The sequence below is a fragment of the Peromyscus leucopus genome, chromosome 2 (assembly GCF_004664715.2).
Source record: "Peromyscus leucopus breed LL Stock chromosome 2, UCI_PerLeu_2.1, whole genome shotgun sequence".
In the NCBI taxonomy this organism is placed as follows: domain Eukaryota; kingdom Metazoa; phylum Chordata; class Mammalia; order Rodentia; family Cricetidae; genus Peromyscus; species Peromyscus leucopus.
The window spans coordinates 34,455,573-34,481,462 of NC_051064.1; the positions used below are offsets into that span (position 1 = coordinate 34,455,573).

The following is a 25,890-nucleotide window of genomic DNA, read 5'->3' on the forward strand; positions in this document are numbered from 1 at the left end:
ACATTAATCTTATTATGTGTGTCTAATCTGTTGTTAAGCCTGTTTAATATCTGTTGGGTGTTGTCTTTTGTTGTTATGTTTGGTTACCAGAAATCAAACCAGGGCCTTGTGTGCCCGGCTAAATGAGCTATCCCTAAGCTACATCCCTAATCCTCCTTACATTTTTAGATAGGTTCTTATTAATTTGCCTAGGTTGGCTTTGAACTCATAATCCTTCTGCCCCAGCCTCCTGCATGACTAAGATTGTAGATGTGCTCCAATGAGCCTGGCTTAGTTATTGTGTTTTAAGTTCTAGAATTCCTATTTGATACTTCTTATGTTTTGATATAGTTCCCCTTACTTTTGTCATCAAATTACTGAATATATTTTAGTTACTTTCCTTTTTTGTTATAGTTATGTTAATCCTTGTGTCTGAAAGTTCAATATGTAAGTCCTGTATGGTTCTGTTTCTACTCTCTTCTTTTTTTTATCTGAGGCAGAGTTTCAGATAGCTCAAGCTTGCCTTGAACTCACTGTGTAGCTAAGGACCTTTAATTTCTAATCCTCCTGCCTCCACCTCCCAAGTGATGGGATTACAAACATATACCAACATAGCCAATTCTTTTTTTTTCCTATTACTTTTCAATCATAAGATCATATTTGGGCTGGAGAGATAGCTCTGAGGTTAAGAGCACTGACTGCTCTTCCAGAGGTCCTGAGTTCAATTCCCAGCAACCACATGGTGTCTTACAACCATCTATAATGGGATTTGGTGCCCTTCTTTGGACTTCAGGCATATATGCAGGCAGAACACTGTGTACGTAATAAATAAATCTTTAAAAAAAAAAAAAGCATCACTGTGTTAAAAAAAATCATATTTATATAGCTAGTCGGTGGTGGCACATGCCTTTAATCCCAGCACTCGGGAGGCAAAGCCAGGCAGATCTCTGTGATTTTGAGGCCAGCCTAGTCTACAGAGCAAGATCCAGGACAGGCATCAAAACTACACAGAGAAACCCTGTCTCGGGGGAAAAACAAAACAAAACAAAACAAAACAAAACATCATATTTATTGCTGGTGGCACATACTTGAATCCCAGCATTTGGGAAGCAGAGGCAGGTAATCTCTGTAAGTTAAGGCGAGCCTGGTCTACATATTGAGTTCTAGGCCAGCCAGAGCTACATAGTAAGACCCTCTCTCAAAACAGAAATGAAAAAGACCCTGCTTACTGTGTACCTAACAAGTTTTGATAAAAGTCTAATCATTCTAAGTGAAAACTTTGGATAGCCTTTGGCTCTGGTTCAGCCAACCACACACTGTGTCCTATTGGCTAAATTTGGTTTGTCACCTGCTCTTTTGGCCTGACCTTGAGGTAAGAATGCTAGCTATATTTTTAAATAGTTGAAAGACTATTTGGTGACACATGAACATAAAATTAAAACTTTGGTGTCCATAAGAAATTTTACTGGGATACAGTCACATTTCCATATATTCACCTATCATATGATCAGGAAGACACCTGCATTCGGGGTTTAGTTGACTCAGTTCTTGAGGGGACTGCTCAAATTGTGGCTTTTTAGTTTGTAACTAAAAGCCTGGCACTTTTTAATCCAGGTTCCTGTTAGTTAATGGGCCCATTCAGGTTCATCCTCTACAGCTCACTTTCTCCTTAAGAACATAGATCTTCAAAAGCCTTGCTGTAGTTATATATTGTGTATCAAATAAAGCTTGCCTGAGGATCAGAGGACAGAGCCAGCCACTAGATTAAACATATAGGCCAGGCAGTGATGGCATGAGGAGACAGGAACTAAGCCCTTTTTGCTGAGAACCCAGAGCCTTTCCGTTGAGGACTCAGAGGCTTGCAGTCCGAGGATTCATGGAGCTAGGATCTAACCTTCCATTCAGCCTGAGGATTCGGTAGTGGTGAGAAGTTTCTCTAATGGCTTGTTGCTTTGTCTTTCTGATCTTTCAGCCATTACCCCAATTTCTGGCTCCCGGTTTTTTTTTATTATAAGACAATTTAGGATTTGTGCAATACCTTGCTGCTTCCTTAATGCCTTTAAATAGACTAACCCTTCCATACATGTGTGCAAATGTGTATGTGTTTGTGTGTGTGTGTGTGTGCACGTGTACACACACACACACACACACACACACACACACACACACACACACACACATTGCAGCATTTCTAGTCCTAGTAGGAAGAACAATCAACAAATGGGACTGACATTGTGAAAATAGAAGTTCAAATATCTGGATTTCTAGATTTTCCAATGGCTTTCCATCTTATTTTAGAGAGCTTTTCTAGGTAGGTCCTACATGATCTAAAAGACTACATGAATGAAAATGGGAAAAAAATGAGTCAAAAGAAGCAGGTAAGAAAATACATGTTTACTTTGCTACTATTATGCCAGCACACTAACAAGTGTATAACTTAACATTCTAAAGAAAGACACACACACTTAGGAGTCAAACTGGATAATTATTTGTTTTTATTAGTTTTTAAATTGAGGTATATTACTTGTAAATACACATATCTTTGTGTTTGCTTTGATGAGTTTTGACACACACACCCCTGATATTTCTGTCATGCCACAGAACATCTCTACTAGCCTACAAAATTTCCCGACCTCTTCCAGGTTAGTTTGCCTTCCATAGTCATAACCCGTGCAATTTTTATCCTCACGTTAACTTTAATTTTTAAAATTAGTTACACTGTTAACTATTCTGGCCACACCTTGCCACGAGTCTTCAGATGCTATGAATGTGTTTTCCTGTCCAGAGTTTACTTCTCTGGACCTGAGATCCTTTTGTTTTCTTTTGAAATAGGGTCTCTGTAGTCCAGGCTGGCCTCAAACTTAGCAGTCTGCCTATCTCAATCACCTGAGTACTGGAACTACAAGTATGGACCTAAGACTGATGCTTAGTTATTGTTTAAGATCAGGACCGCTTGTCAATACACTGTTTCTGCTTATAACATGATTGCACATAATTAGATAATATAAGCTACCTGATCTTTTGGAATATCAAAGTACTTAAAAATTAACTGTAGGATTTGTATATTTCAATGGCAATTCATATTCTCTCAGTCCTCCATGGACTCTGAGAATGTTCAGGGGAGCAGTGTCTTCAGTTAACAGATGAGGAAAACAGTTGCCAAGCATAGCCTTTGGTGCTAAGACTGGGGTTTTCTTTTGCTTAATCCATTATTCTTGGATGTATGAACACAAGGACAGAGTCTTTTATTCCAAAACTCAATTTTCTTGTTTTTTCTCTGAAATTTCATAGGTTGCCCATTCCTTCCATCCTCCAGCATAATGTTGAGCACTGAAAATGTACAAAATAATGTTAGGTTTCATAACAGAAGACTGAGAGGAACTTTGCAACAGCTACTCACCATACTATCTAGATTCTATACCTCTTTTTAAAAATGTTTGTTTTGAGTAGGTTGGAAAGACACATCATGCCATTGGTCTTTACACTGCCTTTATTATCAGTATTTTTTTTTTAAACCGCTGTGGTTGTAGGACTTAAATCTGGGGCCTTGTACAAGTGAGGAACATGGTTTATCACTGAATTATATCACCAGCTCCAAGACACTCTTTTTTTTTTTTTTTGAGACAAATTATGAATGTAGCTCTGATAGGCTTTGAATTTTTGTTACATATGTGTATAGGTGTTTTGACTGCATATGTGTCTGTACCCTTCATGCATGCTTGGTGCCCAAAGAAGCCAGAAGAGGGCATCAGATCTCTTGGAACTGGAATTTCAGACAGCTATGAGGTGCGATGTGGGTGCTAGGAATCAAACCTGGGTCCTCTGGGATTGCAGACAGTGCTCTTAACCATTGAGCAATCTCTCCAGCCCCCCCCCCCCAAGAGATTCTTAAATAGACTAAGAGACGTTTACTTTTCTTTTTGTTATGCTGGGGATTGAATCCAGCACATCCTGTGCAATGTGCTACCACTGAGCTCTAGCCCAGCATCCCCACTGTCTATAGAGAATTGCAGTTCACGGTGCTAAATCCAGTTTCCCTTCGTTCACACACCTGGTAAAGCCCAGGGATATCGCTGTGTCCACAGCCTTCTTACTTCTTATTCCAGCAAAACAAGAAAACACAAGACTGTCAGATTTGGATGGCTTCACTTCATGGTACTTCTCTTTGAAGTCCCTTGGGTTCATCTGTAGAGCTTCACCTACCTCGTCCACTGGAAGAAAATGTTAAGGCATTCAATTAAGTTTTGGATATATAGCCGGGCGGTGGTGGCGCACGCCTTTAGTCCCAGCACTCGGGAGGCAGAGGCAGGCGGATCTCTGTGAGTTCGAGGCCAGCCTGGGCTACCAAGTGAGTTCCAGGAAAGGCTCAAAGCTACGCAGAGAAACCCTGTCTCGAAAAAAAACAAAAAAAAAAAAAAAAAAAAAAGTTTTGGATATAATCAGTTATTAAGCATAAAAACGAATCGGTTTAAAACTCACATCACTTACATGGTATGTTGATTGATCCAGGTATTTTTCCATGCTCAATAATTTCCCATGTATCTCTAACATCAATTAACATAATGTTTTTGGAGTTCAATAGGGTTTTTAGTTCCCTATAAGTGACATCCTTAGAAAGAGCAGAGCAGTGATGTCGGCTGCTTCCCCATATGGACTTCAAACCTATAAAAAAAAAAAAATTTAGATAACTTTAAAGTAACATTGGTATTAACAGCTATAAGTAGGTTATAGTTAGATGACGGAACTGAGTTCACCTTTCTACTTTAATAAACTCTGGATACATACTCTGTTCCTGGTTCCTGACTTATAAGTACACAGAACTTCTGAAAGTGGGAGATGATACCTTTCTTTTCATGAGGTAGACTCTGGTGGTCTAGACAGCTTTGAGGTAGCACTAATCACCCAAAAACCCAAGCCATGAATGGAACTTGGATCTTTCATGGCCTTCTGACACTTCATTGTCCCTCAAAACCCTCTAGCCAGCAAGAGCTTTGGACATATTAAGCATTTAATCATTGTTATGAGTATAGTTTGTTAATTCTACTCTCACTCAAGTGACAATATGAAGAAAAATTTAACTTCATTTCCCTTTGCAAATAAAGATAGTAACTTGTATATCACAGGGTTTCTGCTCTTGTGCTGAAACTCCAGGACCAAAAGTAACTTGGGGAAGAAAGGGTTTGCTTCACCTTATAGCTCCTAAATCCATCACTGAGGGAAGCGAGGGGCGTGGACTCAGGACATCTGGAGGCAGGAACTGAAGCAGAGGCCATGGAGGAGCACTGCAGATTGTCCTGTTCTCCGTGGCTTGCTCAACCTGCTTTCTTATACACCGGAGATTACCTGCCCCCGGTGGCATGCCCACGGTGGATAGGTCCCTCCCACATAAATCTTTAGTAAAGAAACAGCCATAAATCTTTAGTAAAGAAACAGCCCCTGCTGGGCGTGGTGGCACACACCTTTAATCCCAGAACTTGGTGAGCGGAGACAGGTGGATCTCCTTGAGTTCAAGGCCAGTCTCGTCCACAAGCAAGTTCCAGGACAGCCAGACCTACATAGAGAAACCTTGTCTCAAAAAAAAACCAACCAAACAAACAAACAAAAACAAAACAAAAGGGGGGGGGGAATGAAATACAAGTGTTAAAACCTTTGTGTCAGGCCTGTAAAGCTTAAAATTATTGATAATACCAAATATTGGCCAAGGTCTGAAGAAACGGATTCTCTCACACATTGTCATTAAGAACTCCTAAAGGGTGACTAAAGAGATGGTTCAGTGGTTAAGAGCACTTACTGCTCTTCCAGAGGACCCGGGTTGGAATCACATCAAATGTGATTCCAACATTTGATGGTGGCTCACAACCACCTGTAATTTCAGTTCTGAGGGATCCAGGACCATCTTTTTCCCTTCTTCAGGCACCAGGCATGTAGATGAGACAAACATGGACAAAATATCCATACACATAAAATAATAAAATATATATAGTTTTTTTGTTTTTTGAGACAAGGTCTGTCCTGGAACTCGCTCTGTAGACTAGGATGGCTTTGAACTCACAGAGATCTGCCTGCCTCTGCCTCCTGAGTGCTGGGATTAAAGTTTTCATTAGAACTTCTGAAGGGAATTAGCTGTAATGCCATTTTAAGCATGCATAGCCCTTTTGCCTCATGGCTTTACTTTTCGACATCTGGTCTATAGGAGCACGTGTGGGGTGACAGGACAACTTTGTGGAGTCTGTTCTTCCACCTTTTCATGGGTTCCAGGATCCATGTTAGGTCACCAGGCTTAGGTGGCAAGCACCTTTACCCACTAAGCTATCTTATGAGCCCCAAGATGAGATTTAAAACACTTTTTTTTTTTTACTGTAAGGTGTGCCCCCCTCTCCATGTATGTGTCTAACATATGTGTACAGATACCACATGTATATGTCCCCTGGAGCTAGAGTTAGAAGCACTAGTGAGCCGCCTGACAATGGCGATGGGAACTGAACTCAGGATCTCCGGAAGAACAGTAAGTGCTCTTAACCACTGAGCCGTCTCTCCAGCCCTCAGAATTAGATTTTTAAAAGTTCACAATCAACCTACTCAAATTAAGGACAGCAGGCTAAATTTGCATTTTTTCTATGTGTCTTGGTAAGAAACTGGAGAACTATGTAATTTCATAAATTATGTTAAGCTTGATTCTAGCAGTGCTTACCAACATGGAAAATGTACGCACAACAAACAACTCTTGAAACTGGATCAAAGATAATTTTTTCCCTATAATCATCAGACTGACTTTTAACTTCCTATAATTCAGCTATACTCATTTGTGAGGCAGTAGGTAATAAAGACAGGTTTTCTTGTCTTTCTGTTCAGTGATCAAAGCCTGAAGCAACAGCATATTTTTCTTTAGTCTCACCTTCCAAGTCTCTCCATGGCGTGAGCCTACACTGCACACTATTTATTTGCATCAAGCTATAGGTGTTTTTGTATGCCATATCCTCTACTTGTAAACTGACCACTGGGTCTGGTGTTCAACCAAAGACACATTCATCAGTTCTGACACTGAAGGAAAAAAGACACTGAGTCTTAAGTTTTGGAGAATATATATATATATTATATAGTATATATGAATATCTATCTATCTATCTATCTATCTATCTATCTATCTATCTCCCTTCTGAAGCCATGAGCCAAAAATAAACCCTTTCTGAAATTGCTTTTGTCTGGTATTAAGTTATAGCACTGAGAAAACTAATGAAAGCACGCTGTTAGGTTTAAATAAAATTAATGTATATACAGTGCAATCAATAGTTATTCCTGTTTTCACAAATTATACCATACTGCTCCTTCTGAAAGAAACATCTCTCCCTTCCTTTTTACAAGGGACACTGACTCTCCTCTCACATCTATTTAATATTTCTGTCACTTTCCTTTAACAATTTTACTCAGGTAGCCATTCTAGTAAAATACTTGTTTGTGTACACAGAGTAGATTATACAATTATTATCAAATAATTTTATAATAAAAACCTGGAACTAAATTTTTTTATAAGTGACTGGTTAGTAAACTGTAGTATATCCCCACTATGGGATATATGCAGTTTTTAAAAGCTAAATATCTATGTGAGTCAAAATATAGAAGTATATACACAATACACACATATAATACAAACTTTTATCTATGGAAAACCATAGAAAAGCTTAAAAGAGTCATTTTCATACACATCTGAGGAGTAGGATGTGTGTATTTAAAGGAGATCTGTGACTGTGCTATTTTTTGTTTTGTTTTGTTTTCTTTGGTTTTGCTTTGCTTTAGTGAGAATATAACCATGTACTATTTGTGTAACCTTTAAAATACACAAAAGTGCCGGGTGGTGTTGGTGGTGGTGCACGCTTTTAATCCTAGCATGCAGGAGGCAGAAGCAGGTGATCTCTGTGGGTTTGAGGCCAGCCTGTGGTGGTATTGTATTCCCCAAAATATTGTGCACCCTAATAAACTTATCTGGGGTCAGAGAACAGAACAGCCACTAGATATAGAGGCCAGAAAAATGGGGGCACACACGCCTTTAATCCTGGCATTCCAGAGGCAGAAATCCATCTGGATCTCTGTGAGTTTAAAGCCACATTGGGTGCCGGGCGGTGGTGGCGCATGCCTTTAGTCCCAGCACTCGGGAGGCAGAGGCAGGCAGATCTCTGTGAGTTGGAGGCCAGCCTGGGCTACCAAGTGAGTCCCAGGAAAGGCGCAAAGCTACGCAGAGAAACCCTGTCTCGAAAAACCAAAATAAAAATAAAAATAAAAATAAAAATAAAGCCACATTGGAATGAGCCAGGCATGGCAACTCAAGCCTTTAATCTCAGGAAGTGATGTCAGAAAGCAGAAAGGTATTTAAGGTGTGAGGACCAGGAACTATAACCGGGTTAAGCTTTTAGGCCTTGGAGCAGCACAGTTCAGCTGAGAGGCATCCAGTCTGAGGAAACAGGATCAGCTGAGGAACTGGCTAGGTGAGGAAGCTTCTGAGGAAACAGGATCAGCTGAGGAACTGGCTAGGTGAGGAAGCTGTGGCTGGTTCTGTCTCTCTGATCATTCAGCGTTCACCCCAATACCTGGCTCTGGGTTTGTTTTTGTTAATAAGACTCTTTAAGATTCATGCTACACTAGCCTGGTCTACAGAGAGAGTTCCAGAACAGGCTCCAAAGCTACACAGAAAAACCCTGTCTCAAAAAACCAACACAAAACAAACCAAAATAAACAAACAAAAAAACGCACAAAGGCACCTTCCTCTGGCACTGCGCTCAAGTTAGATCTGAGGTTCTTTCCAGTTCAGTCACTCTGGACTGGGCTGTGTACTTGTATCTATCTGTCTCTCTCGCCCATGCACGTGCAGATGGTGAACTCCTTAGGGAACTGTATCCCCTGCAGGAGGCCTGGCAGATTGGGTTGTCCAGTATTGCTACAGAAAGGTGAAAGAAAACAATTTACACAGAAAAGCCCATCTTCAGTAACAAAAGACGTTAAGAAAGGACCAAGGGAGGCTAGCTTGCTAGGGCGGGAAAGCTGCTTCTTTGGACGAAAATAGACGTTAAAGAAGAGGCAGTGTTTAAAATAACAAAATAATAAAATTTAAAAAGTGGAAAAAAATAGAGGGGTGCAGGGAAGGTACTGAAGCCCTGGATTGAGCTTTAGACCCAGCTAGGTCAATAGCGACGTTCACTTCTTCTGTTTCCAAATCTGCAAAATTAATGGGAGATGGACCTGTTTTAACCGGGTGTGTGTGGGGGGAGGTCTGGTTCATGAAGAGATGAGCGCTGTCCCCTGGTGGGTCACAATGGTAAGTTAAAAGGGTGGGTTTGTAATTTAAGCCTCTTGGAGCCTTCTTGCTGGCTCCTTTGTGTGGTGAATTGACCTTCATCACTCAAAGTTGCACAATTCATTCTCATGATAAATAACCTTGGTGCCATGTTTACTCTATCGCTGTGTTCATCAGCGCATCTCCAGGCTGGGAGAGCATGGAATCCAGAGGATCAAAAGGAGCAAAAAGCGCATGTGGGAACTACATACGTACGTGCCAAGAGTAGGAGGCTTCACTTATATTATTAACTGGAAGTCTAAAGAGAGCACGCTCAATGTCATCCCCTCCCTGGCACCCGAAATCAGGTGGTTTTTGTTCCTCAGGGATCAAGCTCACCGCCAAGCGCAGCCTCCGCCGATCCTAACGCCGCCCTGCATGAGGTCCCAAGCACCCGCCTGGCCAACATCACCGTGGGCTTTCTGGGACCCCGGGCGCAGCTGACCACTTCCTCCTCGGCTCCTTCCTGGCTTCTCACCACGGGCGCTGTCCAGGCTCTTGAGCGCCCCGCAGTCAGCACCGGCAGAACGGGGTACTGCCAAACAGTTAATATTTTACTTTATCTCAGGATGGTTTTTGGCAGTTTTATAGTGTTAGCTTTTCATTGCTACACTGACTAATCACCACCTATTTACTAGCTTCAAGCAACAGAAATGGATTATTTACAATTTTGAATTTATCATACTTAACTGGAATCAATGTGTCTGAAAATAGGTGTATTTTTTGAAAACTCCAGGGAAGATTTTATTTTAATTTACTTTTACCTGCTTTTCATGTCTTCTCTGGCTGACTCCTTCTTTGGTTCCCGGTCTTTCTCTGTCTTCAAAGCCATCTTAGCATCTTCACATCTCTCTGGCTGACCCTTGCCTCTGCTGTAAGACCTCTCATTTGCCCCTCCTCTCTTCTTCCTCTAAGGACCTTTACATTCAGACCACTTGAAATAATCCAAGTCAGAATCTCCACTTCAGATATCTAACATGAGATAAAATCTGCAAAACCTCTCTTACCAGGTGTGGCCGTTTGAATAAGAATAGCCCCCACAGGCTCATCTATCAGAATGCTTAGGGAGTGGTATTAGGAAGGTGGCCTGGTTGCAAGAAGTATGTCATGGGGGTGGGCTTTGAGGTTTCACATGCTTACCAGGCCAGGGTCTCTCTCTCTTTCTGCTGCCTGCAGATCTGATGTAGAACTCTCAGCTTCTTCTCCAGCACCATGTCTGCCTGCACACCTCCATGCTTCCTGCCATGACGATAATGTACTAAACTTCTGAAACTGTAAGCCAGCCCCGATGAAATGTTTTCCTTTTTCAGAGTTGCCATGGTCCTGGTGTCTCTTCACAGCAATAGAACATTGACTAAGACACCAGGTAAAGTAACACATTAGAGGTTCCAGGGATTAGAACTCAGAGCATATGGGAGGCAGAGCCAGGTGGATATCTGTGAGTTCGAGGCCAGCCTGGGCTACAGAGTGAGTTCCAGGACAGGTTCCAAAGCTACACAGAGAAACCCTGTCTCAACAAACCAAAAAAAAAAAAAAAAAAAAAAAAGGACTCAGCATATTTGGGTTGGGTGGGCTGAGGCTTTTTTGCTGCACAAGGCTTCTCATTACCTTAACTTTCTCTTCACTTTAGTTGTCCAGACATAATAAAAGCTGCACTGAACTGGAATTTATTGAGTAAAAAATTAACATATTAATTCAAACTGATATTAAAATGTATGCCCAAGGCATAATTCCATTAAATACACATTTTGAAATCAGCACATTCTCTTTCTTTTTTGTTTTTGTTTTGGTGTTTTGAAACAGGATTTCTCCATGTTGCCTTGACTGTCCTGGATCTCGCTCTGTACACCAGGCTGGCCTGGAACTCACAGAGATCCGCCTGCCTCTGCCTCCCAAGTGTTGTGATTAAAGGTGTGCACCTCCACAGCTTGGCTGAAATCAGCCCATTTTCAGTAGTGAAGTACTGTTTATTGTGTGTTAGGTGTGTGCGCAGTTGTCTGTATGTGTGTGTGATGTATGTACTTGTTAGAGTGGGTGTGTATGTGTGTACGGAGGGCAGAGACTGATACTAGGTGTCTTTTCTCAATTGTACCACCTTTATTTTTTGAGACAGGGTCTGTCACTGAACCTGAAGATGATCAATTTGAGGGGGCTGGAGAGATGGTTCAGTGGTTAAGGTACTTGTTGCTCTTGCAGAGGACCTGGGTTCAATTCCCAACATCTATATGATAGTTTTTAACAATCTAAAATTCCAATTCCAGAAGATCTAATGACCTCTTCTAATCTCTGAGTGTACTATGCAAGTATGTGGTACACAGACATAAATGATACACAGACATTCATGTGAGCAAACACTCATATACATCAACTAAATAAATACAAAATTATTGTTTAAAAAAAGATGAGGGGTTGGGGATTTAGCTCAGTGGTAGAGTGCTTGTCTAGCAAGCGTGAGGCCCTGGGTTCGGTCCTCAGCTCTGGGGAAAAAAAAGGCTGGAGAGATGGCTCAGTGGTTAAGAGCACTGGCTGCTCTTCCAGCTGTCCTGAGTTCAATTCCCAGCATCCACATGGTGGCTCACAACAATCTGTAATGAGATCAGACATGCAGGCAGAACTCTGTGTACATAGTAAATAAATATATAAATTTAAAAAATAAGATGAACAGTTAGGCTAGGCTGGCTGGTTACTGAGCTTAAGGAATCAGCCTGTCTTTGCACTCCCACCTGAGCCCTGGAGTTATAGGCACAGCTGCTTCCTACATAGTTCTGAGATTCTGAACTCAAGTCCTAATGTCTGAATAGCAAGCGCTCCACCAAATGGCGCCATCTCCCTAGATCCAATAATTCAACAATTTATAAACCACAGCAGATTCTACACCAATGCCATTATCTACTACTAGGTTTTTCCTAATCATTTAGAGTTTAAGTTTTTAAATTTTGGCGTGTGTGTGTGTGTGTGTGTGTGTGTGTGTGTGTGTAGTGTGATGACAAGAACAGATATGTATCACAGCATGTATGTTGGAGGTCAAAGGACAACTTTATGGAGTCAGTTCTCCTTTAAACATTTATATGGCTTCTGGGGGTTGGACCCAGGCTGTCATGCTTAGTGGCAGGCACCCTTATCTGCTAGGTTATCTTGCCAATCCTCTATAATATACATTTTTTTGTAGGTTCCCCGTATGAGAGAAAACATGTGTGATGGTTAGCTTTCATTGTCAACTGAACACAACTTAGAATCATTTGGGAAAAGTCTCAGTCTTGGATTGTTTATGGGTTGGTCAGTAGGTAGGTCATTGGGTTGGGGGACTACCCTAATTAGGTTAATTGATATAGGAAGACCACTGTGAGTGGCACCAATCCCTAGGCAGGGGGCCCTGACTGTTTCAAGCATGGAGAAATAGAAGGGCTGAAGAGATGAGTGAGCAGGGGACAAGGACTAGAGTTCAGTTCCTAGCATCTACGTTGCAACTGAATGCCGTTTTCTGACTTTGCAGTCATACACGTAGACACTTGGCACACACTCTTACACACATACATAAAAATAAATATTCTGGGGCTGGAGAGAGGGCTCAGAGGTTAAGAGCACTGGCTGTTCTTCCAGAGGTCCCGAGTCCAATTCCCAGCATCCACATGATGGCTCACAGCCTTCTACAATGAGATCTGGTGCCCTCTTCTGGCCTGAAGGCTGAACACTCACTGTATACATAATAAATAAATAAATCTTTAAAAAAATAAATAAAATAAGTAAATATTCTGTAAGTAGAGGCAGAGCTTTCTGTCCTGATCCCAGTTCCCAAATACCTGGCAGCCACTTCCTAAATCACCACATAGAGAATTATATAAATCATAAATGCTTGGCTGATTGTTCAGGCTTATTGCTAACTAGCTCTTACATTTAAATTAATCCATTCCATTAATCTGTGTATCGTCACATGGTTGTGGCTTTATTGGTCCTCTGGCATCTTGCTTCTTGGGAGGCTGGCTTCAGTTTCTCTTGACTCCTCTTCTCTTCCTTTGAGTTCTGTTTGATTGTTCCACCTAACCTTATCCTGCCTCAACATAGGCTAAACAGCTTTATTACCAATGAAAATAATACATATTCACAGTGTACAGAAGCTTATCTCACAGTAATAGTCCACTTAAAAATGGCAAAATCAAGCTGTACACAAGCAAGTGAGCACCCATGTGTTCATTTCTCTCTGCTTGTGGCTTGGTGTATTGTTAGAAATAAGTTCAGGGTCCCAAAGAAAGAGACCACCATTCCAACCTTACTCTTAATAAAGAGGGCATGCTTGGGAAATTGAACACAGACAGGAAGTGCACTTGGGTTTTTTTTGGTTTTTGTTTTGTTTTGTTTTGTTTTTGAGACAGGGTTTCTCTGTGTAGTTTTGCTGCCTGTCCTGGATCTCACTCTGTAGACCAGGCTGACCTGCCTCCTCAAACTCACAGAGATCCGCCTGGCTCTACTTCCCGAGTGCTAGGATTAAAGGCATGTGCTGTGGATATTGCTTTATATAAATAAAACACTGATGGCCAGTGACCAGGCAGGAAGTAGGTTGCCAGACAGGAAGTAGGTGGGACAAGGAGAGAGGAGAATTCTGGGAAGCGGAAGGCTGAGGAGGGAGACACTGCAGCCACCGCCAGGAGAAGCAGCATGTAAAGATGCCGGTAAGCCACCAGCCACATGGCAAGGTATAGATTTATAGAAATGGGTTAATTTAAGATAAAAGAACAGTTAGCAAGAAGCCTGCCATGGCCATACAGTTTATAAGTATTATAAGCGTCTGAGTGATTATTTTATAAATGGATTGTGGGACTGCGGGGCTTGGGGAACCTGGAGAGAAGCCCTCCAGCAACAGGCATGTGCCACCACTGCCTGGCTTGCACTTGGTTTTTATTCAAACTTAGGTGGTGACTGTCTTTTCCCCATTGGCTGGGGTCTGATCTCAGTCTTGGCTGAAAAGAATTGGCAAACAGAAAATGAAGGAGCATGGAGTCACTGCTCTAGGCCATCAAATTCCTGGAATAAAGTAGTGGTTTTACTGAGTGCTGATGGAAATTAAAACATTTGAATAAAGTCTAACAAGTAGGGAGAGTAAAAAGATTTGAATTCCTTGCCCTAAACAGAAGTTTCATGATATTTGATACAAAAGTTTTATATTTGATGTTCTTACAGTAGGATATTTCTTGCTGTCTTGAGTTCCTGCTGCCTAGACATCCCAACATGATGGACTTCTTTTCTCCCCTAAATTGCTTGTTGATGAGGTATTTTATCACAGTAACAGAAATGAAATTGTAACAGGGCCCCAGACCTTAGTAGTCTTAGTAGACCTTAGCACAACTGACTCCATTGTGGAAGTACCTACCATTCAGGCTATAAAACTCAGCACATAGACAGTACCACCTGCCCAAACTAAAACAAGGGCGGAATCCATCAAAGTCCATAATTCCAGGAGAGTCTCTAGATGTACTAACCTTACGTTTTGGCTTCTGTAGTTCTGCTTCTGGCTAACTGTTCTTGTTAACTGAAATATGTAAACTTAGAACATGTTTTTTTGTGCTTAAAATCCCACCCTGAGAAAGGCTTGGGGCTACACTGGGATCCTGAACACTCAGTGTAGTCGCCAGCTGACTAATAGACTTTGTTCTGGCTTAAACCCATGTCCAAGCAGTCTTCTCTGGTAAATATCCCACAACAAAATGAGAACATGCAATATTTGTCTTTTTGAGTCTGAGACTTAACATGATCTCTAGTTCCATTCACTTTTCTGCTAATAGGCATTGCCAACTTTGAATGGGGATTGCAGTCTCTGGAGATTTTGGTCAGACTAAGAGCCTATCTGTTAGATATCAAGGCAGTTGAATGAAAATGGGCACAGTAAAGAAACCAAACTAGCCACTCCAGGGGTGAAAAGGTTTTTTGTTTTTTCCAAGCTGCCAAAACTGTCTCCTGGGAAAGCAAGGAAAAGTGACAGGGCAAAGATTTCCAAAGTTAAATGAGAATAGGAGAAAGGGGGCTTGTGAGCTGGGGTGGGGCTCGTGAGCAGGCACTGAGGGAGCCTAGCCTAGCTTTGACCTTGACAAGTGAACAGGCCCCTCAGTCAAATGTTAAGTGAAGAGCCACTTGTTCTCTTGCCAGAGATGAGAATGACTCCCTTTTTTTTTTTTTTTTTTTTTTTTTTTTTTTTTTTTTTTTTTTTTTTTTTTTTTTTAGCAAACAGGAACTTTCTTCAAGCCTCTGAGGGAATGGTGGCTTTTGTCTAAATGCTGAACCTTTGGAAAAGGAATTTCTTGGGGGACCAGACAGTAGCCATGGGACTTCATTAATTCTAAGAGAAATTTTAATATTGAGTGACTAATTGCAGAATTTTTAAATTTTATTACCTTTTTATTAAGAAGAGAATCTAAACTTTCATTTTAAAATTCTGCCCTTCTTCTAACTGTAAATTGAGTCTTAAAATATGATATTTTAAAAAGGACCTATTCCTGGTGCAATTTAGTATGCAAATATTTTACATTTGCTCTTTTGCCTATCTTTTTCATATTCTATTTCAAATTCAATATTAACATACAAAACTTTATATTTATACAGACAATTTTTGACTTTGAAATTACATCACAACACAAACTGTTGTTATTGATGCAACATTTCTTTCATCCTGGAAGAAAATCTTCTAAAAGATCATTATGTATCCCCATACCCAGTACGTTGACCTGCATATATGTGTTCCATGGCATTTGTCCAATGCACGGTTCCTATAAACATAATGTAAATGAATAGCTAGCTATTTCGACAAGTTTCCCCATAGAAATGAATTAGAATTTTTAAGGTAACAAACAGTCAGCTTTGGGCGCTTAAACTACAATCTTTTAACTTCAAACCCAGCACCCTCGCCATTAGGCTACAACCTGTCCCTTGTGAAAGACTGAGACTTCTAGGACCCATCAACCAGTGCTTGCAACAAAATAATTTCAAACCAACTATTTTTACTCAAAAGCAAGGTGTACAACACTGTAACAGATGCTCGGACTCTGAAGAATTACAGGTGTGATGTATTGTTTAGTTCAGAAGTGAGAACCACATGAAAAAAAAAACCTTGATATACAGTGAATGTCAGATGTAACTCTACAGAGTTCCCAGAAGGGTGATGAGACACGGGAGGCCTTCTCAAAAAGTGCCCAGCAATCGGGACAGGCCAGAAGGACCAGAGCCCCTCATCCACGCCAGCACCTGAACTCAGGCCCTGTGACTGGCTTTGTACCAGCCGGCTGCAAAGGATCACCCCTTCATTGCGTCTACACCAGCTCCAGTGCGCTCTGACCTCCTCGCTGCAGGAACAACGACAATCAGGATCTGAGCCTAGACTCAAAGGCCCGCCCCCAGCCCACCCAGAACACCAGACCCCGCCCTCTCCCCCCCCCCACAACGCCAGGCCCCGCCTTCTCCGGGTTGCCTGCCGCGCAGGCGCAGAAGCTCCAGTGTGTGGAAGCTGCGGCCCGGCGGGCGGGGTGAGTCGGGGCCCAGGCTTTGGGGTCACTGCAACCCTTGTGTCTTCGCTTAGGCGGCGAGGACTCCTTGTAGGTGGACCAGCCTAGAGAGAGAGGTTTCCCACGTGCCCTCGCGTCCACATTTACAGCGGCGCCGGGCGGCCACCGGGCCGAGTCCTGGCGATTGCGGGAAGAGCCGGGGTCGGGGAGGGAACCAGGCCAAGTCCAGTCTTCACGGTGACCCGGGATCTCTTGTCCCCTTGCGATCTCTCCTTGCCCTGCATTCCACTCTGCTAACTTGGGGTGCATCAGTGGCCTCCCGAGAAAGGGAGCCTAACCACGGCTTTCTGGCAACACCGAATATTAGGGGTCGATCCTATCGGAGCCCACTTCTGGCTCCCGGACTTCTGCAAGTCACTTTTACCTCCATCCAGTTTCAAGTGTAAAATGAGGATGATGAGAGTGACGTATCTCAGAGTAGTTGGGAGAAGGTTCTTGCGTGTTTTGAGCCCGGGTGTCTAAAGGAAGATGTTTACGTTTCCTTTTCTCACGCTGGAGAATAGCCGCCCAAAACTTAACAGTATTTGGACATGGGATGTTTGTAGCCAGCTGAAAAGCAAAATATTAAATATGCTAGCAGTACATCCTGTGTTAGAGAAAATGCAGGTGCTAGGTAATGTTTAAATTAAAAACTGAAGCTGATGGTTCGGCAGGTGAAGGCTTTGGCTGCCAAGCCTGATGGTTCTCCGGAACCCACGTGGTGAAAGAGATCCTCACCGATGCAAATCGAAACACGGAAACACGTGCACATCTTTACACACACACACACACACACACACACACACACACACACACACACACACACACAAGTAAATAGATTTTTAAAAAAATCCTGTAACACTTGATGTTTAGAAAACTGCACGGAAAAAAATAGCCAAAACATATTTGTGTAAAGAGTTAACAATCAGGCCTGAGGCTTCTGTCATTTGTAGGCTCTGCCTGCAGCCTTGGCCCTTGTTTGGCACCTGGAAACTTGGAGTTTGGGAGTGTTCTGATATAGTAAATGTTCTATGCCCAGCGTTATATTTTATGCCAAAATTACCGGTTACCATACAGATCCTGGTCTCCAAGTCTCTAATGGGTTCCCCTGAGCTCAGATTCATAGCTGCTTGTTCCTTGTGAGGAGGAGAGTGTGTGCTCACTCACCTGAGAGGGAGAGAGCTTATGGAAGTTATGGAAAAGAGTCCTTGTCCATTCTAATCAGGTTGTATACTCATTCAAATGCACTATGAAATGTGCAAGAGCACAACCTACAACCATGTGCTGAGTCCTTTGAATCCTTCTGTTGGCCAAGAGAGCCTTGGAGAGTTCCAGACACAACTTTGATAATGGAAAGTTAATGGATGCAGGTTTGTAAATTTAGAGATAGAAAGACCAGATTTGCCATCTCATTGTGGGGAGTTCGGAGGGTTGGAGGTTAAGGAGATTGAAAAGGGTTTGGAATGGCTAAGTAAAGTACACAGAAGTTGTTGAGAGAGAGAGGTGTGGTGGATAAGGCTAGGCCCAGTGTGCTTTCTTTCAAGACTTTCTGAATAAATGAGAGAGTGACGACTTTGTGGTCATCTAGAATTGACTTTTGTTAAATGGGTGATGTAGTGTTTACTTACCTCAAGTTAAATGTGACCATGTGCTTTTCTTTAGTTAGCCAATATGCGCTTCAGGCAAAGCTTTAAGAACCAGCTCTGTATTAGAGCTTTTCCCCTTACCCCATTCTGCTGTAGGAATCGGAGCATTTGCTGAGATGTGTTAGCAAGGACACCTGCATATACCACCCCCCAACACACATATGCTTAAAAAAAAAATCATATGGGGAAAACAGTATTAAAAAAGAATGAAGAACTCTAACAGATGAAGTATAAATAATGATTAAATCTTCATCCAAAAAACCCCTATAGAATACACTTGGATCAGATAAGGAAATTAGAATATGTTAGGATAAAAGATACTAGGAAAATTTCTCCTATATATGATAGTGATGTCATGTAGGAGAATTGATTTTTTTTAAAGCACCATGCTTAAGTAATTTAGGGATAAATTTTCATTATACCTACAACTTATTTTCAGATACTTTTAAAAAATAATCATACATATGTATATATATATATATATTATATTATATATATAATTGGGCTGGAGAGATGGCACAGTGCTTAGAGCATGTGCTGCTCTTGAGGAAGACCAGAGCTTGGTTCTCAGCACCCATACTGGGCAGCTTACATTTGCCTGTAACTCCTTGCAGGAGATCTGATGCTTTCTGCCCTCCACCGGTACCTGCATTAACATGCACATACCCATGGACCTACTCATACTTTAAAATTTAAAAAAATGTGTATTTCTATCCAGGTGTGTAGGTGCACACCCTTAGTCTCAGCACTCTGGAGGCAGAGGCAGGCAGCTCTGTGAGTTCAGGGCCAGCCTAGTCTACAGAGTTGAGTTCTAGGACAGCCAAAACTACACAGAGAAACCTTGTCTTGAAAAACAAACCAAAACAGCAAAAATTATATGTTTCTTTACTGGTATTTAGATAAAACAAATACAGCAAAGTGGTAATATATGTGTGATCCAGACAATGTGTGAGTACTCATTATATGGTTCTTTTAACTTTTGTAGATTTTAAAAATATTTTTCATAATGAGAACTTGGAGAGAAAAGATGGCAGCTTAAAAGCAGGAATTAATTTTTCTGTCACTAGTCCACTAGGTAGTGCAGCAATTAGGGCTCCTGACTATTAGGTTTACAGTTTCTCTCCCCGGTCCAATGTGAATCTTCCAGCTGCTACTGTCAGCATCGATGACAGGGTGAGGAAAGAGCCCATTCTAAGAAGTAGTTCTTATTTCCTTGATGAAAATTTCCCCTCTGAGACATCATGCATGCAGGGGGCATGTCTTAGTGTTGGGCAATTTTTTTTTTTAACTGTGCACTGAGTGGCTTTACAGCTAATATTAGTTAGTACTGAAGGCTGGCAAGCCCAAGGTGCTGGCAGATTTGTCTGTCCTTGCTACAAGCAAGGGTAAGGTAGACCCCAATTTAAAAAAGGTCTAGTTGTCTTGGCGTTCTTCTTGTTACCTCACATAAATGCCAGGTTTGCTCTCTCACCTACTCTTGTTAGGGCTCATCTCCAAGCACTACCACACTGTGGATTAGATTTCTGCAGAGGGGTTTTCACACACTTGGCGGGGGTGGGGTGGGGGTGGGGTGGTAAAAACAGTCTGTAACAGAGTGGTTGGAGTGTGCTGTTTGTGTATTGACCTTTTTTTTTTTTTTTTTTTTTTGTATGGCAGTGCTGGGGCGAGAACCCAGGGTTTCATGCATGCTCTACCATTGAGCTGTACTCTTAGTCCTGTGCATTGTTTTTGAGGTTTATTTTAGCTGATTTGTTTCCCTTCTTTTTCTTCTGTTGAATTATAGACCAATCAAATTTGAATGTGCATTAAATACCTAAAAGTTTAATTTTGAAGATTAAAATATTGTTATTTTTCTTTAAACTTTTCAGTAAATAACAGATGCGGGTAAAAGATCCCTCAAAAGACTTACCTGAGAAAGGCAAAAGAAATAAAAGACCGTTGCTACCTCATGACGAAGATTCTTCAGATGACATTGCTGGTAAGTTGTGCGGTCTGATATCTCAGAGAGAGGTTGGGGTAAAGAAGGAACAGTAGATGCTCTTCAGTCAATACGTTCAGTACTTTATTTTCACCATTTTCTACATAAATCTGAGAACTAGCTTGCCTAGTTCCCCTCACAAAACCATTGTTGGTGTTATTGGGATTTTGTTTTAAGTTAGAAGTATATTAAAATTGTCATATTGTTTTTTGTCTTTTCTCATGGCTAGAGCTGTCCTGGAACTTACTTTGTAGCCCACGCTGGCCTCGAACTCACAGAGATCCTCTTGCCTCCGTCTCTCAGGTGCTGGGATTAAAGGTGTGCATGACCACTGCCCACCTAGACTTGTGTTTCCTGAAAATGAACTTGGAATCTTTGTTTTCTATTCTTGTTATTTAATAATTTGGAGGAAAGAAAGGAGGTTTGGCTTTATATCACCATTTGCAAAATAGAAGGTTTCCATGTAGAGTTTTTATTTTATTTAAAATATAACACACCAGGCTAAGTATGGTGGTACATGCCCTTAATCCCAACATTTTCAGGAGGTAAAGGCAGGCAGATCTCTGAGTTTGAGGCCAGCCAGAGTTACATTACTAGTTTTTACTTATTAAATATAAAAAACTGTGGAAACTGGACTATTACAATTTTATATTCAAGAATATTCATTTAACCTATTTATCATATGAAATTTAGATAATTATATAATTTACAGAAACCTGAAGGAGATTTACTTAAAAATATAATGAAAAATTATTTACATCTTCCCAAAAATGTTATCTTTAGTCCATCCACTTATTTCTAAGGTCACCAATGATTTCAGTTATACAAATCTGAATGGCAGCATCAGATTATATATGTTATCCTGGTCAGAATCCATCCCATGGATTATGGAGAAGATATCTAGAATAGAATGAGTTTTCACTTTAGAATATTAAATTGTAAAGTTCATACAAAGTATTGACATTTTGTAAGCTGTTGCTCTGGGCTGGCTGGTCATTCATCAGCTTTCCCCAAATGTTCCTTTCTTTAATGACATGGGTCCTTCCTATTCGAATTCCTCTTTCTTTTTTTTTGAGCCATGGTCTCTAGCCCTGGCTAGCCTCAGACTCACTGTGTAGCTGAGGCTAAATCAAACATCTGATTTTCATGCTTCTTCCTCCCAAGTGCTGGATTATAGGCTTGTGCCATTATACCTTGTGGGGTAGTGGGGCGCAAACCTGGGGCCTTGTGCATGCTAGGTAAGCATTCAACTGAACTGCTTCCTTAGGCTCCCAGAACTAGTCCTTTCATGTCTGTTTTTATGGTTCACCCTTGATGTAAAATTAGGAAAGTTAATGTTTTATGTGTTTCATTGTAAATACCTAGTGAGGAATGACATTCATGTCTGAATAGAATTAATAATAGCTAGCTGCACAACTAACCTTTCTAGTTAATTAGTAGATGGTTGTGGCTTTGTAAATGTAGTTTTGATGTAGATACCTGAGTGTTCAGATATTTGGGGACATGTAAGTATTAACTGGGCTCTTAGGAGAAGAATATAATTATTTGTATTTGTGCTTAGTTTTATTTTGTATTTGTGCTTAGTTTTAGCCATTTGTCTCTACATACAGTGGAAGCTTTTATAAATGATATTTAGGGACCAGACAAAAAATTTGTCATGTGAGAATGTTCATTAAGAATTCTGAAGCCAGGCAGTGGTGGTGCATGCCTTTAATCCCGGGACTCAGGCGGCTGAAGCAGTCGGATCTCTGAGTTCGAAGCCATTCTGGTCTACAGCGCAAGCTCCAGGAGAGCCAGACCTACACAGAGAAACCCTGTCTCAAAAAACTAAAAAAACAAAAACAAACAAACAGTCAGAGCAGGACCATGGAAGCAGGAACTGAAGCAGAGACCACGGAGGAACACTGCATTCTGGCTTGTTCCCTGTGGCTTGCTCAGCCTGCTTTTTTATACAGCTCAGGACACCTTGCCCAGAGATGGCACTGCCCATGTGGGCTGGGCCTTCTCACATCAATCATTAATCAAGAAAATGCCTACAGACTTGCCTACTGGCCAATCTATGGAGACAATATCTCAATTGAGGTTCTGTCTTGCTAGATGACTTCAGCTTGTATCAAGTTAATGAACTAACCAGTACTCTTGCTCATGGTAGTGCTTTCGCCTAGCAGAGAAAATGTTTTCATTTTGCCCCATATTATTCAGTAGGTTTAACATGCCAGCACGTCAGTTATGCTGTCAGTGTGAATCATGTGAAGAAGGCAATAGCTGAGAATCTGTGGTCAGTTTGTTCAGAGTGCTTGAAAGAGAGAAGATTCTGTGATGGACAGCCAGTACTTCCCTCCGATGTTTGGTTGTGCCTCAAGTGTGGTTTTCAGGTAAGGAGGTATTATTTATATGTCTGTCTTCTTTTTTTTTTTTTTTTTAATGCCTACTATGAGTTGGTCTTCTGGTGATATAGGCCTTAAAATAGATTCGTTTCATGTTTAGACTTAGGAATGTTTAGGATTAAGTTAATATATGCTATGTTTAGAAGGTAATCATAATAGTATAGTTCATAAATAGTTTGAAAAGGAATCTAATGCACTTGTTCTCATATCTAGACCTGTTTTTATCTTTCTTTTCTTAAATTTAGGAAATGGATGTAATCTTTTGGATTCCTTTTTCCATTCCTTTTTACCTTTTTTTTTTTTTCATTAATTTACTTTGTGTGTGTGTGCATACAACACATTTGTGGGTGTCAGAGGATGGCGTACTGGAGTCATTTCTCTGTTTACCCTCATGTATGACCAGGGATCAAACTCAGGTTGTCAAGATGGGCAGCAGGTACCTTTACTCATTGATCTATCTCACCAGCCCTAAAAAAGGAATTTTTTGCTGAAATAAAAGTTGTGGCGCATGCCTTTGATCCCTGTGATTAGGAGGCAGAGTCAGGCAGATCTCTGAGTTTGAAGCCACCTGGTCTACAGAGTGAGTTATAGGACAGCCAGGGCTGCACTGAGAAATCCTGTCTCATAGATAGATAGATAGATAGATAGATAGATAGATAGATAGATAGATAGATAGATACAGAAATTGAGCCGCTTCAGAGCTAGTGATTAATTAACAAGAAAGAAGCTTTCAAAATCAAGCCTTCTATTTTTTTCTTTACTGTGCCATCTCTAGCTTCCTGGCTTCAGATACCAGGGATGCTTCAGGCATTATGTGTCATACAGCAATCTCCAAAGCTCATAAGGAAGGAACAGCATAAAAAAAAAAAAATTTTCTTTTTGCAGATAGACGACCCTTTCCTAGACTCTAGCGAGGGATTTCACCACATTAGCCCTGTTTCCATGTTCAGTGGGCTTGAGGTGGAGGACTGGGAAATAGATGTTTGGGGTGGGCACCCCTGGGTTAGCAGGATGCTCAGTGTCCCATAGTATATAATATACAGGACAGCAAATGGCATGCATTCCTAAATGACAGAGAAATCAATCCCCTGTAAATACTTAATGAACAGTAAGTTATCTACTTTACAGATAATGAAATTTGGTAAAAATTTATGTTACTCTTTGAAACTGTTCCCCCTTGCTTAAAACCCAACCTGCTTAAGTACAATTTAAGATTTGATCAATTTGAAAGAAACTTATATGTGAATCATACAAATAACATTTTGTTCATCTTCAGGGATGTGGTAAAAATTCAGAAAGCCAGCATTCACTGAGACACTTCAAGAGCTCTGGGACTGAGTCCCATTGTGTTGTCATTAGCTTGAGTACGTGGACCATATGGTAAGTTAACTTTTGCCAGTACTTTATCTGCTAAAAATACTGAGCTTTATGAGGTAAAATAAAAATGTAATATCAATGTATACATTTTTCTCTTGTATACAATCTGTGGGATAATTTAAGAAAAGTAATTTTACCCGTGGACGTAAAGCTTATATTTAAAAAAAAATCCTACTTATCTTTCACATTTTCTTTGTACCATAAAGAAAATGTGTACTTTGTACTCTGTCTTGTTGAATTTTTTGTAACAAACTAATGCAGAATTCCAGTATCCTAAGAGGAGGAAGATTTCTTAAGCACTCGGATGGTTCGGGGATTCTCTAACCCACGCAGTGATGGTTTTAAGATATTATTGGAGCCAAGTATGGTGTTATACAGCTGTAATCAGAGCACTGGGGGAAAACAGGCAGGTGATTGTGAGTTCGAGGTCAGCCTGCGCTCTATAGCTAGACTCTGTCTCAGAAAGACCAAAAATTGGGGCCAAAGAAATGGTTCAGAGGTTAAGAGTGTATATTACAGGGCTGGAGAGGTGGTTCAGAGTCCTGCTGTTCTTCCAGAGGACTCAGGTTCAATTCCCAGTACCCACAACTGTCTGTAACTCCAGTCCCAGGGATTGGATGCTCTCTTCTGGCCTCTGAGGGTACTGCATGCACATGGTGCACATATATTCAGACAAATACTCAGGCACATAAAATAAAAATAAATAAGACTTAAAACAAAAAACAAAACCAGGCATGATGATGTCCCAGCATTTGGGAGGCAGAGACGGGTGGATCTCTGTGAGTGCCGTCTAGCCCAGTCTACATTGAAAGTTCCAGGACAGCAAATGCCTTATAGAGAGACCCTACTTTTGTTGTTGTTGTTTTGTCTTATTTTTTGAGACAGGGTCTCTCTTCTTCACCCTGGCTGTTCTGGAACTCAACCAGATCTGCCTGCTTCTGCCTCCTGTGTACTCGATACTGCCCCAAAGAAGCTCCACCAACACACCCACTCGCATACATACACATGAGTTGGGTATACATATAAGTTGGGCTATATAACTGCTGTGCCTGAAGCCTTGTGACATTCTATGGCATTTAAGACAAACTGCAAAATTTGAACAGTGAGGATCTGTGTGAACTGTCTCTTGTTTATTTGCCCATCTTCTCCTTTGAGTTCCCTATTTCTATGCAATTTAAAGACAGAATTGTTAAGTGGATACCTTATATGTAATTACTGAAGGTGCTTCATAACATTGGCTTGCATTTTATATTTTTCAGGTGTTATGAATGTAATGAAAAATTATTGACACAGTGTAACAAGAAGGTTTTGGCTCAGATAGTTGATTTTCTCCAGAAACATGTTTCTAAAACACAAACAGGTAACTTAAGCAATTTGCTAAAGCAATTTAGATTAAAATATGGTTCACAATTTGCATAAAGAGTTCATAAAGAATACGTTTGACCCTCCACACTCAGGAGGCAGAGACTTGCAGATCTCTGTGCATTTGAGACTCTCCCGGTCTACATAGGAGGTTCCAGGCCCTCCAGCGTTATATATTGAGAACCTACCTCAAATACAAAACAAATCACATCTTTGATTTCACTGGACTTCTCTCAGTCTGTAATTTGAGTGAAAATACTGTCATACATTCTTGGCCAGCAGTCTCATTGTACTGTCATGTAAGGTGTGT

General features: G+C 41.0%; 2 protein-coding genes across 3 annotated transcripts in view; one reads left to right on the top strand and one right to left on the bottom strand.

Annotated features, from left to right (window-relative positions):
* Positions 1-2,451: 2,451 nt before the first annotated feature.
* Positions 2,452-10,457, bottom strand: Tstd3 (thiosulfate sulfurtransferase like domain containing 3). Its single transcript, XM_037202469.1, has 4 exons — positions 9,644-10,457; positions 4,468-4,641; positions 4,031-4,190; positions 2,452-3,309 (listed from the first exon to the last, which is right to left on the bottom strand). Exons 1-4 carry the CDS (start codon positions 9,711-9,713, stop codon positions 3,237-3,239), a joined length of 477 nt encoding a protein of 158 aa, XP_037058364.1. The 5' UTR covers positions 9,714-10,457; the 3' UTR covers positions 2,452-3,236.
* Positions 10,458-16,734: 6,277 nt separating this feature from the next.
* The window catches only part of Usp45 (ubiquitin specific peptidase 45), a 61,991-nt gene continuing 52,835 nt past the window's right edge, over positions 16,735-25,890 (top strand). The window contains exons 1-5 of one of the 2 annotated variants that reach the window (XM_028878005.2): positions 16,735-16,812; positions 20,345-20,454; positions 22,657-22,829; positions 24,118-24,221; positions 25,478-25,578. In XM_028878005.2, the coding sequence (XP_028733838.1) occupies positions 20,355-20,454; positions 22,657-22,829; positions 24,118-24,221; positions 25,478-25,578 (478 nt within the window). In that variant the 5' untranslated portion in view covers positions 16,735-16,812; positions 20,345-20,354. The remainder of the gene's footprint in view (positions 16,813-20,344; positions 20,455-22,656; positions 22,830-24,117; positions 24,222-25,477; positions 25,579-25,890) is intronic. The other variant, XM_028878006.2, reaches the window with a different exon arrangement.

What these genes read in the sequence shown, in the direction of transcription:
- Tstd3 (XM_037202469.1), bottom strand. Translation starts at nt 9,713, where the DNA reads ATGTTGGCCAGGCGGGTGCTTGGGACCTCATGCAGGGCGGCGTTAGGA. An exon ending in GGCGGAGGCTGCGCTTGGCG is followed by an intron (nt 4,642 to 9,643) that starts GTGAGCTTGATC and finishes TTTTTTTTATAG; the next exon opens with GTTTGAAGTCCATATGGGGA. An exon ending in ATATCCCTGGGCTTTACCAG is followed by an intron (nt 3,310 to 4,030) that starts GTGTGTGAACGA and finishes GTACATTTTCAG; the next exon opens with TGCTCAACATTATGCTGGAG.